The 16,541-nt window shown below is 37.0% G+C and overlaps 3 protein-coding genes across 5 annotated transcripts; 2 read left to right on the top strand and 1 right to left on the bottom strand.

Moving 5' to 3' along the window:
- Positions 1–197: 197 nt before the first annotated feature.
- LOC114728162 (F-box protein PP2-B15-like) lies at positions 198–1,291 on the bottom strand. The gene is made up of 3 exons (XM_028915017.1): positions 1,031–1,291; positions 834–952; positions 198–767 (listed from the first exon to the last, which is right to left on the bottom strand). The coding sequence occupies exons 1-3, from the start codon at positions 1,277–1,279 to the stop codon at positions 323–325; spliced, it is 813 nt and encodes a 270-aa protein (XP_028770850.1). The 5' UTR covers positions 1,280–1,291; the 3' UTR covers positions 198–322.
- Positions 1,292–5,648: 4,357 nt separating this feature from the next.
- On the top strand, positions 5,649–8,651 carry LOC114728160 (probable protein phosphatase 2C 34). 2 transcript variants are annotated; one of them, XM_028915012.1, is made up of 6 exons: positions 5,649–6,223; positions 6,671–6,998; positions 7,090–7,407; positions 7,826–7,943; positions 8,024–8,247; positions 8,346–8,651. In XM_028915012.1, exons 2-6 carry the CDS (start codon positions 6,741–6,743, stop codon positions 8,529–8,531), a joined length of 1,104 nt encoding a protein of 367 aa, XP_028770845.1. In that variant the 5' UTR covers positions 5,649–6,223; positions 6,671–6,740; the 3' UTR covers positions 8,532–8,651. The 2 variants fall into 2 exon arrangements, with proteins under 2 accessions (XP_028770845.1, XP_028770846.1); XM_028915013.1 differs by having other exon boundaries at positions 5,649–5,785.
- A 2,846-nt stretch (positions 8,652–11,497) lies between these two features.
- LOC114728161 (single-stranded DNA-binding protein, mitochondrial) lies at positions 11,498–15,405 on the top strand. 2 transcript variants are annotated; one of them, XM_028915016.1, is made up of 6 exons: positions 11,498–11,650; positions 12,612–12,808; positions 13,214–13,422; positions 13,524–13,624; positions 14,771–14,852; positions 14,961–15,405. In XM_028915016.1, the coding sequence occupies exons 1-5, from the start codon at positions 11,584–11,586 to the stop codon at positions 14,842–14,844; spliced, it is 648 nt and encodes a 215-aa protein (XP_028770849.1). In that variant the 5' UTR covers positions 11,498–11,583; the 3' UTR covers positions 14,845–14,852; positions 14,961–15,405. The 2 variants fall into 2 exon arrangements, with proteins under 2 accessions (XP_028770849.1, XP_028770848.1); XM_028915015.1 differs by having other exon boundaries at positions 14,771–15,405.
- The last annotated feature ends 1,136 nt before the right edge of the window (positions 15,406–16,541 follow it).

Here is a 16,541-nt window from a genome sequence, read left to right on the forward strand (position 1 = left end):
CGGATGAGATACGGACCGGTGATATTGCTATTATGACGACATTTGTTCTTTTGATCGTGCACAGCATGTCAACATGAGCCCTCTACATGACCACATCTTTGTTCCCAGCGAATCCCTCCTCACAATTTGTATTTCTTAGTTGTATGCTTTTACGTTACACAGTACAGTGGGGCTAAAATCATATGATGCTCTGCCACAGACATGGATCACAAATCCATAATCACATCACGCGTACATCTTGTTTTTATGCCAGTGCTTTCAAGGAAGGACGAGCAAAGAACACGAATCATAATAACCGAGTTTTAGCAAGGAAATGTGAAGCTCAATATTGTTTGGGTCTGACTTCGATGCCTTCAAGGATAAGCCCTCCTTTTAATTGATAGCCCAATTCCGTCACCCTTATCTTCACCTCCTCATCACTTTTCCGACAGAAAAATTCCCCCACCTTTATCTCCATCCACCCGTCTCCTCTTTTGCGTGGAATCCCAACCCTTTCTTCTTCAATTTCTCTCCTTTCTCCGTAAAACAACTCCTTAATCATCTTCGTCTGCTCAGGTTCATGCCACAGATATGCCCTTCCGCTCTTCACTTGGCTTCCCACTTGGACTCTCACTCTGGATACTGCGGATTCAAGCCCATATGCACGCTCCGATACCTTCATTATCATATATGCTCCATACCACGTGCTCGGTGATAAGCTTCCTGTTCTGATTTTTCCTTCTATTTCCAGCCAGCCCACTGTTCTTAGCACTGCCACCACTGGAAATCTGCAAAATTTAATCTTTCATTAGACGCCACGTATCCATTCTAATTAATATCCATGGTCACCTTACCTTGATTCGCGCAATGGTATCCAGCTCCATAACAGAGGGTCGTCGCTCCAGCTTATGCATAACTCCCTTGCGGAGAGAATGTAAGTTATCTTGCCAGACTTCTTGTCTAAGTTGAAGCTCTGCATTCGGAAAATGACCACACTACATTGAAAAGAGGCGGTGAAAACACGGAAAAGAAAGGAAATAAAGCGTCGAACCTTATTACCCCCATCGATGAGGAGTGGGCGAGACAGGGCGAAGAAGAGGTCCTTCTTGGAGGAGAAACGGAGGGGAACGAGGGCTCTGGACACAATGTCGTCGTAATCAGAGGGCAAGAAGCTCTCCCACACCATGTCGGAGACAGAAGCAGATAGGAAGGTGGAAGAGACGACGGAGCATCTGGAAGCTTCTGCGGGAGATGTGTATGACAGGATAGCATGAACACAGTCTTCCGGCAATGCGTCCATGGCAGAACAAGCTGAAATCTTCCTGCGTAGAAATCTACGTTTTAAAAAGCAGATATTTAAAAGTCAGCTCCAATATGACAGCCATAAGCTCATTAGGCACCTAAGCCTAATTAGTGCCTGCTCTCTGCATTGGGCACACTCGAAATCGTTAGGCAATATTAATGGAGATGGACACAGCGAGTATAATGCTACTTCCATCCTTGGTTTAACAACCACATGACTGATACAGATACCTAAAATTAGTTATTTATAACGAATGTGTGTGTTTTTTTTAAATACTTTTATTAATTATATATATTTTTAACATGTGTAATCATCATGCAGATTATTTGAGATAAAATGAATAAATACTACATCTGATTCTTAATATAAGAACCCATTTGATTTTTATTTTGATTTTAAATATAAAACTACAATTCATTTTATCTTTCATATTTATCTATTTTTTTAAAGTAGTACTTGTAATAATAATAGTTTTAGTTAGTACACTTGAATAATAGGAATATCTTAGGAAAGATGGAATCTATTTATTACAAATAACTAATTTAACAAGTTTTTTTAATCTACTTAAATTAATCAACTAGCTTTTATGTTATGGACTAGTGGTAGTACGAGGCAAAAAAAATTAGGTTCTTATATCTAAAATGAAATTAAACTTTTAAATAGCTTTTATATTAAAAAATTGAGTTACTACGTGCGGTGGAAAATAAGATGCAGAGAAAGGCTGCGTTTGCGTACAGAAAACGGATACGGAACTCGTTCCCTTATTGATCGGCAGGAAAAATGCTTTGTTTATTGATTCACGCTATGTTTATTAAAAGAAAAATGCGGAAAAACGATTTTCGCATGAGTAGGCGTTGCTGTTGCAAGCTGGTATATGAAGACTGGAATTTATCAATTCAATATGCTGATAGAGAGGCCATAGAATGCGCAGACTACTTGGCCAAGAAGGCGCATGATGTTGAGGGACAAATTGTCCTCCTACCAGATATCCCTCCATATTGTCGAAGCAGAATTCTGCTGGATCAACGCCATGTTGTAGAGGGATCGAATGATCATATGTAAACCTTGAATCCACCTTTTCAAGCTAATGCTTGCCTCTTGTATATAAAAAAAAAACTTAACAACCACTGCGTTGACGGCCGCGGAGGCTGATCACCGTACCGTGCTTCCTATATTTCAAATATAAGACTTTTTTTTAAAAAAAAAAATTACATATTACTTCAAATTCTTAATATAAAACATAACTGATTAATTTGAGTAAATTGAGAAAATTTATTAAATTAGTTATTTGTAATAATTAAGGGTTATTTTTCTTAGAATACACTTACTAATTATATATATTAGTTATAACTATTACTTAATGAATTTTTAACATGTGCAACTACTACAAATACTATTTTAGAAAAAAATAAATAAATATAAGAGATAAAGTGGATAAAATTCTGATGTTTAAAACTAAATTGAAAATCAAACTAACTCTATATTAAAGACAGGATGTAGTATATTTCACCGTGCATGGAATATCAATTTTAATTATCTGTTGATATCTATAATATGGGGTGAGTATTTTGGTGTATTTTTATTAAAATTACAAGCAAACATATACTTCGCCGGCCCTTAATATAAGACTTGTTTAACTACTTTGATTAAATTAAGAAAGTTAGTCAAGTTAGGTAATGATCATAAATATAGCATATGTTTTCCAAAATACCTTCAGTCAAAAAATTATTTTAAAAATCTAAAATGATAGAATTGACGTATGTGTGGAATTAATGAGTAATGAGTATTCACTCACTTTATAAAATATATAAGTGTATTATTAATGAGTAATAAGTATTATTGTATTAATTATTTAATAGGGATAATTCAAAAAATAATTGATAAATATGTCTTGTATTTAGAATCAAGATCAACCTTATAATTATGTCCTATATTAAAAATTAGACAAGTATTAATTATCCTTGTAATTTCATAAAATGCCCAGTATATTGAACTATAATATTTTTTAAAAAAATAATACACTTAAAACATTGATATAAAAAAAGAGTAAAATACATTAACATCCCTTCTATTTAACCTATATTATAAAGACTTCCTTTTTATTTTGGAAACATATATGAACCTCCCTTAGAATTAAAATATATATTGCACAAACCTCCTTTCTTGTTTTGAGATTAAACTCCTATCCACCAATCCGTTAATTGGCCGTTAGATCATAATATTGACCCATTATTTTGACCAAATTGCCCTTCTTAATACAAATACCACTAATAATTATCATTTAACGACATATCATACATTTTTATTTGAAATTAAAAAATACTTTTAATAAATATTTTTAATATTTTTGTTATACTATTAAATTAATTACCATATTATAAATTTTATAAATAAAAATGTTTAGTTTACAATAAATCTTGTTCATTTATTTAAACTTACTTGTGATGTAATTTTTTAAATATATCTTAGTAAAAGATGTTTTGTAACTGTATATATATTTTTTCAATAAAATTATAAAGTTATGTCTTAATTTATTAAATTTAGTAAAAATATTAAATATATTATTAATAAATATTAATATTAAAAGATAAACTACATATTTAATATAATGAGGGTAAAATACGAAACAAGGTTTATTCTACATATTTTCACCTTAATTAACTTCTTTGCTCGATCCAAATCAAAAGGCCAGTGCATGCTTATTTTTAAGATGAGTGTTCATCCAAATTCACAGATCACAATGGAGAAAAGGAATTGTAAGGAGGAGAAATCAGGTGAAAAAAGGAAACGAACCAAATTAAGACGCGTGGCAGTGCACTGGAGAAACGCATGGATATTATTAAGCTGATATTCGATGAGTCTAATTAATTCATGCAATGATAGTTAGATCATGGCCAAGGCGAGCCATTGTACACATTAATTAATTATTAAAAAGCTGCTAACAATAACCAACAAGCTTTTAGTTAAAATGATAGGTGATTTTATTTCTCTAAAAAAAAGAACACAAATTTAAATATTAAAAAATTAAGAGAATTTTAACCTTAATATTATCAATTTGATAAAAATTAGTCTTTCAAATTTAAAATAACTCCAAAACACTCTTGAGTATTGATACTCTGAGTCATACCTTTTTTTGACCAGAGATACTCTGAGTCATACCTTAAAAAACAGCTAATAATATAGAATAATAGGAAGGTGACGTCAACTGTTGGAGGCAGGCATGAAGCCGTGAATTCTGAGATATTTTCAGAGCAGGGCAGCAGGCAGTATGATGCTTTTTCCGTTTTCGACCTCTTTTGAGTCGAGGCTGCTATTTAATTCATGGCCGGCGTTCAAAAGCCTTGGCCTCTTCATACTGGAGAGCATATCAAAGGAAGTCGTAATTGTACGCTCCAGAGACACACAGATGTAAGTCCTTTATATGCGTAAAACACGAATACAGTTAGTGGTAGGCCGGATAGATCATAGAGACAGAGGCGTGGGAAATACAATATATGAACAGTGGCGGTGACTCAAAAGCGGGGCACACGCATTGCAGATTGAGGCTTCCCATTCCCACCCTATCTACGTGGAGTGCTTCCATTAGATCCCGGGCCCGGTGCTCCTAGCCCGCACCCACCCCTCCATCATTAGTCATACTGTTACACGTGCTACACGCCTTTTTAGAAAGAGTCTGTTCAAATTTTTTGTTGGGACGAGTGATTTTTCATTTTTCAATTTCTTGACGGCCCGCTCTCGTAACTACTCATATACTGTATATACTGCCTACAGCGTAACACAACCACTATAATTGAATATGCTATTAAGTTGGAATTAACGGCATTCCGTTCAGGAGGGAGGGGGGGGGGGGGAACGCCATTCCATTACATTACTTCCCCCCATTCCATTACATATGTGCATATATATATATAAAAGGACATCCTTTTAACTGTAGCTAAATTTTTATATTTTCATTTTTTGTCTCTTTGTTTTTTTCCCATTGTTTTCTATATTGTCATATTTAATAAAATTTCAAAACGCATATATCTAAAAAAACAAGATTGTGCGTGTGTGTGAGAGAGAGAGAGAGAGAGAGAGAGAGAGATCATTCCCTAGAGCGAATGAACCCAGCCCAAATTCCTCGAGTATGGGAGATGAAGGCTTGGTTGCACCGCATCTTACGACCGGTGGCACCGACTTGAAGTTGGGGGGCAGGAGCGCGGGTTAGGGGTTGGGGGTCCACCCCAAAATATGGGTCATGGGACGATTCAGGGTCTGTGTCGCAAATACTATCTACTTCATTTGTGAGGACTGCCTGCACCACTCGTTTGAGATTGGACATCGGCATGTAGGTGAGTGTGGGACCTTTCTCTCCTCTTCACATTGTCTTCCTTTCTTCACTGCCTACTCATCTTCTCTCCTTCAGCCCTTGGTGCCGACCACTGCAACATTCTGGATCTATATATATTTTAAAAACGGAATCTCTTCGTCTCTGCATGGGAGCTCTATATTTTTATGGGCCAAGTGAAAGTTTGAGATATTTTTGTATTAGTTTATAATATATAAAGTTGCATGGTGAAGGTGAGGGATATATGGAAACTGGTGATAGCTAGCTAGCATGCAGATGGAGGGGGAAGGTATTGTTTGTATTATGAAAGGAAACATGCGCGTCGGCGTCGGCGTCGGCGGATAAAAAAGGCAGCCCCAAGAAGACACCAGAACCTAACAAACCTCAAATCTTGGACTGCCCACCTTCTCCATCTACTCTTTAGTTCGCTTTCTCCTCCTCTTTCCAGAATCTCCTCTCCCCCCCCCCCTCTCTAGCTTCTTTTTTCCAGCCTCTTCTGGATATTAATTTTCTTCGTTTTCCCCCATTCTCTTCGTTTTTTCTCCTCTAAAATTCTTCTATTTCGGCCCGGCTTCCTCTCGTCGTCATATAATCTCCAAATCCATGACCAATCTGTAAGTTCCAAAATTTTGCTGATTTATGGACTCTGATTCCGAAATCTAAATATCATCGACAATGATATCCGGGGCGTAGGTGTCTGTCCATTTTCGTTTAATATTCCATTTGTTGTGTATGAACGGTGCATTTCACTTTCTCTATATGGGAAGTTCTTAATGCTTGCCGGAATTCTGTGCAAGGATTAATACCCTCAAAACCAACTCAACATTTAACTTTTAAATCTCTGATTCTGATCATGGAGTCAGATATTGTCGTCTATCCTCGATCCTCGTTCTCTGGAAAGTGTTTTAAGAGGATCAGATGGAAACAACTTAAACTCTTAAAAAAAGTGAAAACACCATTGTTTCGTCATACGGACGGTTCAGGAGTTTCTTTATTAATGCTTCTCATTCTTTTCATATCTTGTGATCGTGGCGTGATGGTCCTAAAATTTCAATGCTCAGGTTCCGTGGCTTGAAATACGTACTCATATAAACGGAAGAAGCACGAGAAGCGTCCCGTTTTGGAACTCGAATGGGAAATTTAACGGGGCTTCTATCCTCGATGTTCAATGGACTGGCAAAATCAATCGCAATAAAGAAAGGAAGAAGTTCTGGGAGCTGTGGGGACAGCAGAGAAGCAGCGGAAGCCATGGCAAAGGAAGCTAAAAGAAGGGACTTGATGCTGTGTTCGTCTGGTACTGTCAACGCGGGTGGTTCAAACAACTTCGCCTCTGTTTTCTCCAGAAGAGGCCAGAAAGGAATCAACCAGGATTGCTGCTTAGTGTGGGAGGTACGCACATAAAACATGGTGAGAATTCCCTTGTATTAAATCTTCCATAAACAATTACAACTCTGACATTAAGGAGTGATGGTGATGGTAGGAATTTGGATGCCAAGAGGACTTGATGTTTTGTGGGATATTTGATGGGCATGGACCATGGGGTCACTTTGTGGCCAAGAGAGTGAGAGAGGCAATGCCCCCTTCTTTGCTTTGTAACTGGCAAGAGACGCTCACCCAAACTTCTTCGCCTGATCCTCATGTTGACATCGACATAGAGGCTGAGAAAGAGCAACACATATTTGATATGTGGAAGCATTCCTATTTGAAGACTTGTGCGGCCATTGATCGCGAACTCGAGCAGCATCGCAAGATCAATTCCTTCTACAGCGGAACCACTGCCCTCTCCATTGTCAGACAGGTACTTAATGATACCCCTCTTTGTTAATGCTATTGACTGAGATTAATTTTAAACTTTGGAATTGTCATGTAATAATAAGCTTCCACTGGTTTGTAAATCGTGCTTCACACTCCGATAATTCCTTTGCTAGAGAACGTTTGAATTAATAAAATTTTTTGAGTGCTGGCGGAATCTCATTGCAAACCAGTAGCAATTTACTACATGACAGATTAATTAATTTGAAGGCAGAGAGCAATGGTGGCTGAAGCAACACAAAAAGATCCAATACTTTTGAGGGATAGTTCTGGTTTGAAGGTTGATGAAGGAGATCTTTGCAGATAATACTTAGTTGATGGAGGATATTCGATTTTTCTATTAATTAATTCATAGTGATTTCTGAATCTTTATATATCCTAAGTCTTAGCTGACATATGGGCAGGGTGAAGTCATAGTGATAGCAAATGTTGGGGACTCTCGTGCTGTGCTAGGAACAACATCAGAAGATGGAAGCTTGGTACCAGTTCAGCTCACAGTTGATTTCAAGCCCAATTTACCTCGTCAGTATCTCGCTCTTCCTCTCTTCCCTCTTCAACGTTGTTTCAATATTCTAAACGCCTCTCGAAAATACTGTGGGCAGAGGAAGCAGAGAGAATAACACAGTGTCAGGGCCGAGTGTTCTGCTTGGAGGACGAGCCAGGGGTTCACAGGGTGTGGCTGCCCCACGAAGAAACGCCAGGACTGGCCATGTCTAGAGCATTTGGCGACCACTGTGTGAAGGAGTATGGCCTAATTTCTGTGCCCGAGGTCACACACAGGAATCTAACCGCTAGTGATCAATTCGTGGTGCTGGCAACCGATGGGGTATATATTTATTTAGTCCATCAATCAATGTGTTTTGTGAATTCCAATAAGGACCCAAGACATGAACAATGAAAATGTTGGGTTTTATGGAATAATAGGTGTGGGATGTAATATCCAATGAAGAAGCAGTAGATATCGTGAATTCAACAGCAGACAGAGCCAAGTCAGCTAAGCGTTTGGTAGAGCGTGCAGTGTTTGCATGGAAACGCAAGAGGCGAGGCATTGCCATCGATGACATCTCAGCTATCTGTCTCTTTTTTCACTCCTCCCCTTCATCCCCCTAAATAGATTCAATTCTAATGCTAGTTGCAGTTGTTCCATGTGATTTTGGGAAGGGGGGGGTGTTATAACTAACTAACCAGGACAAATTAATGAGCAAGTTTTTAACCTTTTTCTAGCCTCTAGATTGCTCAGCTTCCATGAATTGATTCCTGAAGTTCAGGTCAGGAAAAATGACGGTCAACGATGGCAGTTAACAGAATTTGTGGAGAAGGCAAATCAAGAGTGGCATAACAACAATGATGAAGATGATATAGTTTTGCCGTGAGGGCGAGGGAGGTTTTAAATCTTTGATGGCACAATGAGTAGCGGCAGGATCCTAGAATTAGAATTAGAGTGAAGACTCCCGACAATAACCGAGTCAAATATGGCCATGTGGATGTGTTAATGGCCATTTGAAAATTTGACATGGATTTTGACTAAAGCGGCATTTGATTAGATCGCAAGTCTTAATGGAAGGGGGCTTGGTTCTCCGTTATTTGGACACGACACGAGGCGAGCAGGTGAGGAAAGCGGGCTAGATTTTTCTTTTCCGAAACGGCGAGCGGATCATGCGTTGCCATGGCAATTGCATGACGTGACGTGATAATAATAGAATGAGGGGGCAAAGGCTGTCGGCTGTCGGCTCGGACCTATTCTCTTTTAAGGGGTCAAATTTTAATTTTATAAATTATCTATAAAGGAATTTAAAAATACTCAGTAGATTTCCAAGCCATTAAAATTAAAAAAGTATTTGGATGAAAATCAAACCATGATTTTAAAAGTGTTTTTATGGTTTACGAAACATATATATGAAGGAGTTGGTTTCGTTTGACGGAAAAGTGTTTTTAGGAAGTGCTTTTGGTAAGAACCAAACACCCCCTAAATAGGTTTGTTTATCTTAATAGGTTTGTTTTATTGATTTCTTTTTTTAACGACAAGAACAGTAAACACGCTTGAAAAACTTTAAATAGATATTTAAAAAATCAACAAATTAATTTAAATCTATTAGAAAATGGGCTTAACTAACAGGTTAGAGGTTCGTAAAGAGTAGTTGAATAATTAACGGATGTTATGCTTAATTAACAAGCTGAGAAAATTGTATTGCTTTTCAGGGATTTCAGAAATTTTTTGCCAGGGATTTGAGAAATTTTTGCCCAGGGCTTTGGGAATATTTTCATGTCATACTTAAGAATGCTAAAAGCTTCTCGCAAAATACTCCCTGTATGTGCTTTTGCGCCTTAATCTTGATTATTTCATATCTTGACGTGCCAATAAAACGCTAGAGATCCTGAATCTGGTTTGCTCCGCTGAGGTCAATTGCATCGGACTCGACCGTTTATGTGATGTTTTAACTGTTAGTAATTCAAATGGCATTAACTGCAATGCTTCAAAAAAGAGGCCAGAAGGCGCAAAGAAACTCGATCAAAATAATGATGCTCGGGATAACTTTGAGAGTTTGAGTACAGCTTTCAAAAACCATTTTTGTTGTTTTTTTAAATAAGAATAATAAAGGTTGTTTTATTACCCTCTCCCCCTCGCTCCTTTCAGGCAGTAAAACAAGAATTATTTTGGGCCTGTTTGGATTTTTTTTAACACTTTTTATTTTTAAAAATAAAAAAAAGAAAAAACTTATTTAATAATTTGTTTTTAGTTAGTTGTTTTAAAAAATTTTAAAAACTTCTCCTCTATTCACCGATCACTGGCTACCATCTGCCAAATATTATTTTTTTAAAAAATAACTAGCTAAACATTTTTTTTTATTCTCAAAATTTGTTTTGAAAAATAATTTTATAAACTTGTTCTAAAACAGGAAAACAACAAACAGAAACAAGCAAGCCTTTTATTTATTTATTTTTTTTACCTAAGGCATTTCCATCGTTATCATCATGTTTTACTCACCACAATGTACCGCTCAACAATTTGAGTGGGCCAGTTAATTATTAATTAATAACAAGACTATTTCCCCTTGAATCTGCATAGCTAGTTTTTGCTCAGCCTTTCCTGTCTTGGTACAAATGCTCAGCTTTTTAGTTACGTGTAATAAGTATAAAAATGGGAAACACTTGGCCCAAAATAAAAACTAAAATATGCATTGCCATGAAACCCAAGAACTTTTTTGTTCCAGGGCACAAGCACAAAAGGTTAAAATAATGTGTTATGAGTCTCGTATAAGAAAATCCTATAAATATTGTAGGGTTTATAAGTTTAAGAGACTCTCCCTTTTAATAGGCTAGTTTTTTGGGACGGACTCTCTCTCTGGGTTCATGTTCATCACATTAGTGCTTTTATTGAGAATCGACCAATTGAAAAGAGCTACTTGCGGAGGGTTTCTACCGGTAAGAAAACCGAGTGAAGTGCCGTAGAGTGGAGCCGTTGGGAACGTCAGCTCTCGAGAGGGGTGCTCTATTATGAGTCTCACATTGATGAATCCCACAAGTATTGTGGGGTTTATAAGCCCCTCCTAATAGGTTAGTCTTTTGGAACTGGATTCTTCTCTCAGGCTTATACTCACCACATAATGTCAGCCACGCACCCAAATGATTTGTTTTCCAAATTAACATGTGAATAGTGTGAAGTCTTCGAAATAAGTTTCATTCTTCATAAATTATAAATGACATAACTCAAAATTTTTATCTATCGATATATAGATATACTGTAATATAAATTATTTTTAATTAAAATTACTATTTTTATTTGAATTAAAAAAATAAAAATTATTTTTCTGATTTTAAATATAAGACTCATTTTATAATAAATATAATTTGAATCTTATATTTAAGATACAAGAAGTATATTAGTATTTGATGCATGATTCGGGAAAAAATGGTACCCCGCCTCGCTTATCTCTTTTTTCACGTGGTCATTTCGGCCGAAAAAATGAAATTTTCTGTTCGAAGATACTTTTTCTTGGGCCCCTTAAGGGTCATAAGCCCAATTTCATGCCCAAGATAAACCGTGGGTCGCTGCTAGGTTTTACCGGACCTCCTTACGGCGGGGAAGACTAAAACCCTCCTCCTCCTTCTTCCCGGCATTTCGCCATTGCTTCTGCGCCTGTATTCCTAGCTTCTGCTGACAATGAATTCAGTGGTATTGAGACTTGCAAAGCATCTGAGAGGCTCTGCTTCGACGGCCTCTTCTTATGGTCTTCCTTCTTTACTCACTGCTCTCCTTTCCTTCGCATTCTTTTTTGTTTTTATCTATACTTGCCTTGTTTTCTTTTTTCTTTTTAATATTCCCATCTGAACATTTGCGTTTTGGACGATGCATATCGTTAATTTGCTCAAGCACTTCCATAAGACTATAATACTTTATTTCCTGAGTTTAGGATGATACTGTGCTTGGTTGGAGGCGCACTCAACATTGCTAACGATATGAACCTAACTACGTGGTTTGGTCAGACCAATTCCTGGTGTCAAATAGGACTCAGCTACTATTGCGCGCCGTGAGTTTGCGTGCCCTCCTCCCCGGCGACTCCCGTTTTCTCTTTTTTCCGTTATAGATTTCGCTGACATTGATCTAAAATTCCATTCTTTCTTTAATGTCTACTGGTACTGTTTGGGTGGGGAACTTTTGACGATCATTGGCTGGGCAATACAAGATTGCTGTATCTCTCTCTCCCTCTCTCTCTCACACACACAGACACGGACAAAAAGTCTTCTGCATGAGATATTGATGGAACATCGATAACTAATTAGTTTTAAAGTCCATGATCAATTGATCATACGGACGTGAACGCCATAACATACACCATTATTCCAACATAATGTAGCTCCTATGAAACTAACGTCACTTGCTGTATACACTGAAAGGACGTCCACCACAGAGGACAGGTAACTCTAGCATTAGAGAGGCTAGAGTGCCCATCGACTCATCGAGGCCCATACTCCAAATTGGTACACTCGGCCCCTGTCTTCTCCCGCAGTGCTTGAGATTCTCAAAAACTTCCCTGGCCTTCACTCAACCACTACTCTCCCACTACCTCCGCTTGTGTCAATGATAACTGTTTCCTGTTTATAGTCGTCATAATGCCTCTCTTGGAATAAGATTTTTGGGCAGAATTATCATTTGGCCGATTCTAATGGTTATTTAATTCTTGGATTCAGCTGTGGCTATGCAGAGAAGTGGTAGGTTATGGTACTCAACATCTGAAAGTGATAGTGATGAACGTTTAGATGATAATGATAATCCAAAGAACAATGCTTTTGATGAAGAAGTTGATGATTTTCTTGGCAATCAGCGTGATTTGCAGCTACAGGGAGTAGATCCAAAGAGGGGTTGGAACTTCCGAGGTGTGCACAAGGTATTGAGTACTCTAAATTAGCAATCCACTGTTACAATTAGACGCCTCTAAGGATGGGTTTGGATTAGATAACCACAGAGAAGCAAGTTCATTTATTTTATTGGTGCTTGCAAGAGCCATTGTAGGTTTTTGTCATCGTGCTGGTCTAATGAAGTATATATGATTTGAATATAAAACTGGTTTCCTAATCATCATAAAGTGTTTTATGAAGCTTGAATGTTTGAGTAGACAGCCCTGAAACGATTTTGGAAAACAATCACGCTGTAGTCCGCTAAACAGAAATTCTCAGTGATCTGAGCAATAGAAATTGAGTGTCATTCTTCTGAGCATAAAATAATGATCCATTATGTTATTGCATATTTCACTTGAAGAATTATTTAACCTACATGCTGTGATATGATGCAGGCGATTATTTGTGGAAAAGTTGGCCAGTCTCCTGTTCAAAAAATACTGAGGAATGGGAAGAATGTCACAATCTTTACAGTTGGGACAGGGGGGATGTTTGACCAGAGAACTGTGGGAGCAAAGGATTTGCCAAGACCTGCTCAGTGGCATCGGATTGCTGTGCATAATGATCCTCTGGGGGCTTATGCAGTACAACAACTTGTTAAAAAGTAAGTGCAGAGATTCAGAGGGTCAAATTTTGAGATTATCTTGGATAGAATATAAACTATGGTGTGGTTTTCCCCCCCTCATGCTTGAAGCTTTAATGCAGCTCCTCAGTTTATGTTGAGGGCGACATTGAGACAAGAATTTACAATGACAGCATCAACGGTGAAATTAAAAGCATTCCAGAGATATGTGTTCGGCATGATGGTACAGCAATCTGTGTTCGATATTTCCCTTGTATATTCAAAATTTTTTTTATGAAGATGTTATGTTGGCCCCCACTATTTGATTTGTGCCCTTGCTGCTTATCATTTATCTTCATTCTCAACCAGATATTAGGATTACTAATCCCATTGATACATACCACCCCCCCTCCTTTTTTCTTTTCTCGGGTTAGAATGCATGATTTTTTTTTAATGACAGTGCTGATTCAAGGTTTGCACGGAACTAGTATAGCTGAAACTTGTCAATGGAATGACACAACTTACTAGTTTGAAGCTACCCTAACAAAATATATAAAGTACTTTTGTTTAAGGAAAAGGCGAAATTGGAAATTATTGCGATATCACTTGTTAACTGTGGCTGTATCACTGGTTTGCGTCTGCAATAGCAAAGCATATAAAAAATACCCCTGTTTAAGTCCTCAAGCCTTGGGAAATAAACCAAAAGAAATATCGATTTTATCAACTCTGTTTTAGTAGCCTAAGCAAGGGGCATCAGATGTAGAAGCGGAAAATCTCAGCCATGTTGTCCAGGATCGGGATGAAAGCTTTATGGGGCTCTGATAGATGGGAACTGGGGGAATAGGGGATCACGTCTGAAATTCAAAACTTTTGTTGAAATAAAAATTTACTCTTGTATCAATAGTTACAAGTTATCCCGTGGCAGCAATCAATGTCTTCATATATAGATGTAATGCATCATCTGTCAATCATGTAATTAGTGGCTGCTAAAATATGCTTTGGCCTTTTATGTACAGTAACTCCCTGAAGTAGGGTAATACCCGGGTTTATAGGGGATCACGTCTGAAATTCAAAACTTTTGTTGAAATAAAAATTTACTCTTGTATCAATAGTTACAAATTATCCCGTGGCAGCAATCAATGTCTTCATATATAGATGTAATGCATCATCTGTCAATCATGTAATTAGTGGCTGCTAAAATATGCTTTGGCCTTTTATGTACAGTAACTCCCTGAAGTAGGGTAATACCCGGGTTTATAGGATCCTGGACTCCCTGAAGTAGGCAAAATCATTGAATTTTAATGTAGCTAGCATCAATGTTCTAATCTTTGTTTGACTCATAACAAACTGAAAATTTGTCTTCAGCTGCTCTTATCGTTTGTTTCTTCAGGGAAAGTTCGGCTAATAAGGAGCGGGGAAAGCTTGAGCAAAATTTCATTGGATGATCTAGCCAGTTCCCTTTAACCATAGCTGTAAGTGGTGGTATGGTTTAATTAATTGTTTTCAGCATCCTCTTTACCCTGCGGGAATTCCTTTGGGATGCTTTTTAGATACCGTTCACCAGTGTGCTTGTGACAAAAGGGTCGTGTTAGAAGAAATGCGGAAGAATGACTAGCAGAAGCGGCAGTCGCCCCGACTATCTATCTAATTGTTATTCCTCGTATATCCTCTGGCCCCTTGTAGGTTCGATTTGTATCGTTCCCCATTATCAGGCGGGTCAGAGTTGTAAAAGTACATAACCGATTGCCGGTGGTGAAATTTGGATATGATGCTAATGGATATGCGTAGAGGGAGTTACATCAATTCTTGATCGTATTACCTTTCATTATCCGATGCATTTTTGCAGAAGTCAAATTAGTCTACTGAAAGTACCCATTTAACGGAGCAATGTATTCTGGTTGATTGTTATTACCGTATAATATTAAATATGAAATTTATTTCAAATTGTGTTGTCTTATTCAAAATTTGTAGGGCAACTTAAAAATTTACCCATAAAATATAAAATTTATAGTATATCATTTATCAGATATGAATAATTGCCCTGCATAGGAAGTCCGCCGAATTTTGAGATCTATCAAGGAATACTTGATGAAATTCAGAATGTGGAGAAAGCGAGCAATCATTGTATCTTGAATAGCTGCGTATCAATTGGATGCGTGTTCCTCCGATTTTAAATATAAAATTTATTTTATAGTAGAAATAAATTTGTTATTTAGGACTAGAAGTAATATTACTGTAAAAAATAAGATGATATTTAGTATGCAGTAAAGTGTTTTTCAAAAAAGAAATGTGAAATGCTCTTGGAATAAAAATGAGATAGGTGCAAATATTCTTCTGCGCGCCAACTGTAAAATACAATAACAACAAAATATGGTGATTTGCCCTCATCCTTTTTATATCAAAGTGCTCAGGGTATTTGCCTCAGATAATCGTGACTAATGCCCTGGGCATCATAGACTTTTTGAAGAGATTTTAGTATTGGACATTGGTCACAAAATTCTTTCTATACGCACCGTCAGGGATTAAACCCTTAATTAGATGTTTAAGAAATATAGTTAAGTGTCCATTGTGGTTGGAGTACCTTGTCATTTTTATTTGAGGCATGATGCTATGGACTCTAATTAATCAGGCGAAGAATAAACATGGTGCTGAATTTTACCAGAACAACAAATAGGGTTTACACGATTCAATTGAATTACGTATTAAAATTTAATTAAGAAATCATTTTCTAATATAAAAATCTTATTTAGATTTTGTGAAAATTGTGTGAATGTTTTAGCATATACTGGCTGATTAATGGTCGACCGGTCGACCATGATTTTTTTTCAATTGAAAATCATCATTCAAATAATATTTCATCTTTTCATCTTTCCTATTAATATGTACTAAATTTTGTGAATATTAGAAATTGAATAATTTATTTTGAATTTTTTTAAGACAAGTTTTTATTAATAGTATATGTGCTCGAGACATATAAACTACGTGCAGTTGTGTGATATGATTGACAAAAATGTAATGATGGTTGTTGAACTTGATTACGCATTAACAAAGCTTTTGAGTGACTTGGGATGGGCACTACTATAAGTGAATGGCAGTGTCGTATTTAATAGCTTCGGAAAGCCCCGTCACCCACTTTAGAAACCCTAGCTGTTTGTCCATTA

The sequence above is a fragment of the Neltuma alba genome, unplaced genomic scaffold (genome assembly GCF_004799145.2).
Source record: "Neltuma alba isolate B1F8T4 unplaced genomic scaffold, ASM479914v2 tig00012522_pilon, whole genome shotgun sequence".
NCBI classification, from domain to species: Eukaryota; Viridiplantae; Streptophyta; class Magnoliopsida; order Fabales; family Fabaceae; genus Neltuma; species Neltuma alba.

Coding starts and splice junctions, on each gene's coding strand:
- LOC114728162 (XM_028915017.1), bottom strand. CDS start 1,279: ATGGACGCATTGCCGGAAGACTGTGTTCATGCTATCCTGTCATACACA. Junction 953..1,030: donor TCATCGATGGGGGTAATAAG/GTTCGACGCTTT, acceptor TTCCGAATGCAG/AGCTTCAACTTAGACAAGAA. Junction 768..833: donor ATACCATTGCGCGAATCAAG/GTAAGGTGACCA, acceptor TAAATTTTGCAG/ATTTCCAGTGGTGGCAGTGC.
- LOC114728160 (XM_028915012.1), top strand. CDS start 6,741: ATGGGAAATTTAACGGGGCTTCTATCCTCGATGTTCAATGGACTGGCA. Junction 7,408..7,825: donor CCCTCTCCATTGTCAGACAG/GTACTTAATGAT, acceptor ACATATGGGCAG/GGTGAAGTCATAGTGATAGC. Junction 7,944..8,023: donor TTTCAAGCCCAATTTACCTC/GTCAGTATCTCG, acceptor TACTGTGGGCAG/AGGAAGCAGAGAGAATAACA.
- LOC114728161 (XM_028915015.1), top strand. CDS start 11,584: ATGAATTCAGTGGTATTGAGACTTGCAAAGCATCTGAGAGGCTCTGCT. Junction 12,809..13,213: donor ACTTCCGAGGTGTGCACAAG/GTATTGAGTACT, acceptor GATATGATGCAG/GCGATTATTTGTGGAAAAGT. Junction 13,625..14,770: donor GATATGTGTTCGGCATGATG/GTACAGCAATCT, acceptor TTGTTTCTTCAG/GGAAAGTTCGGCTAATAAGG.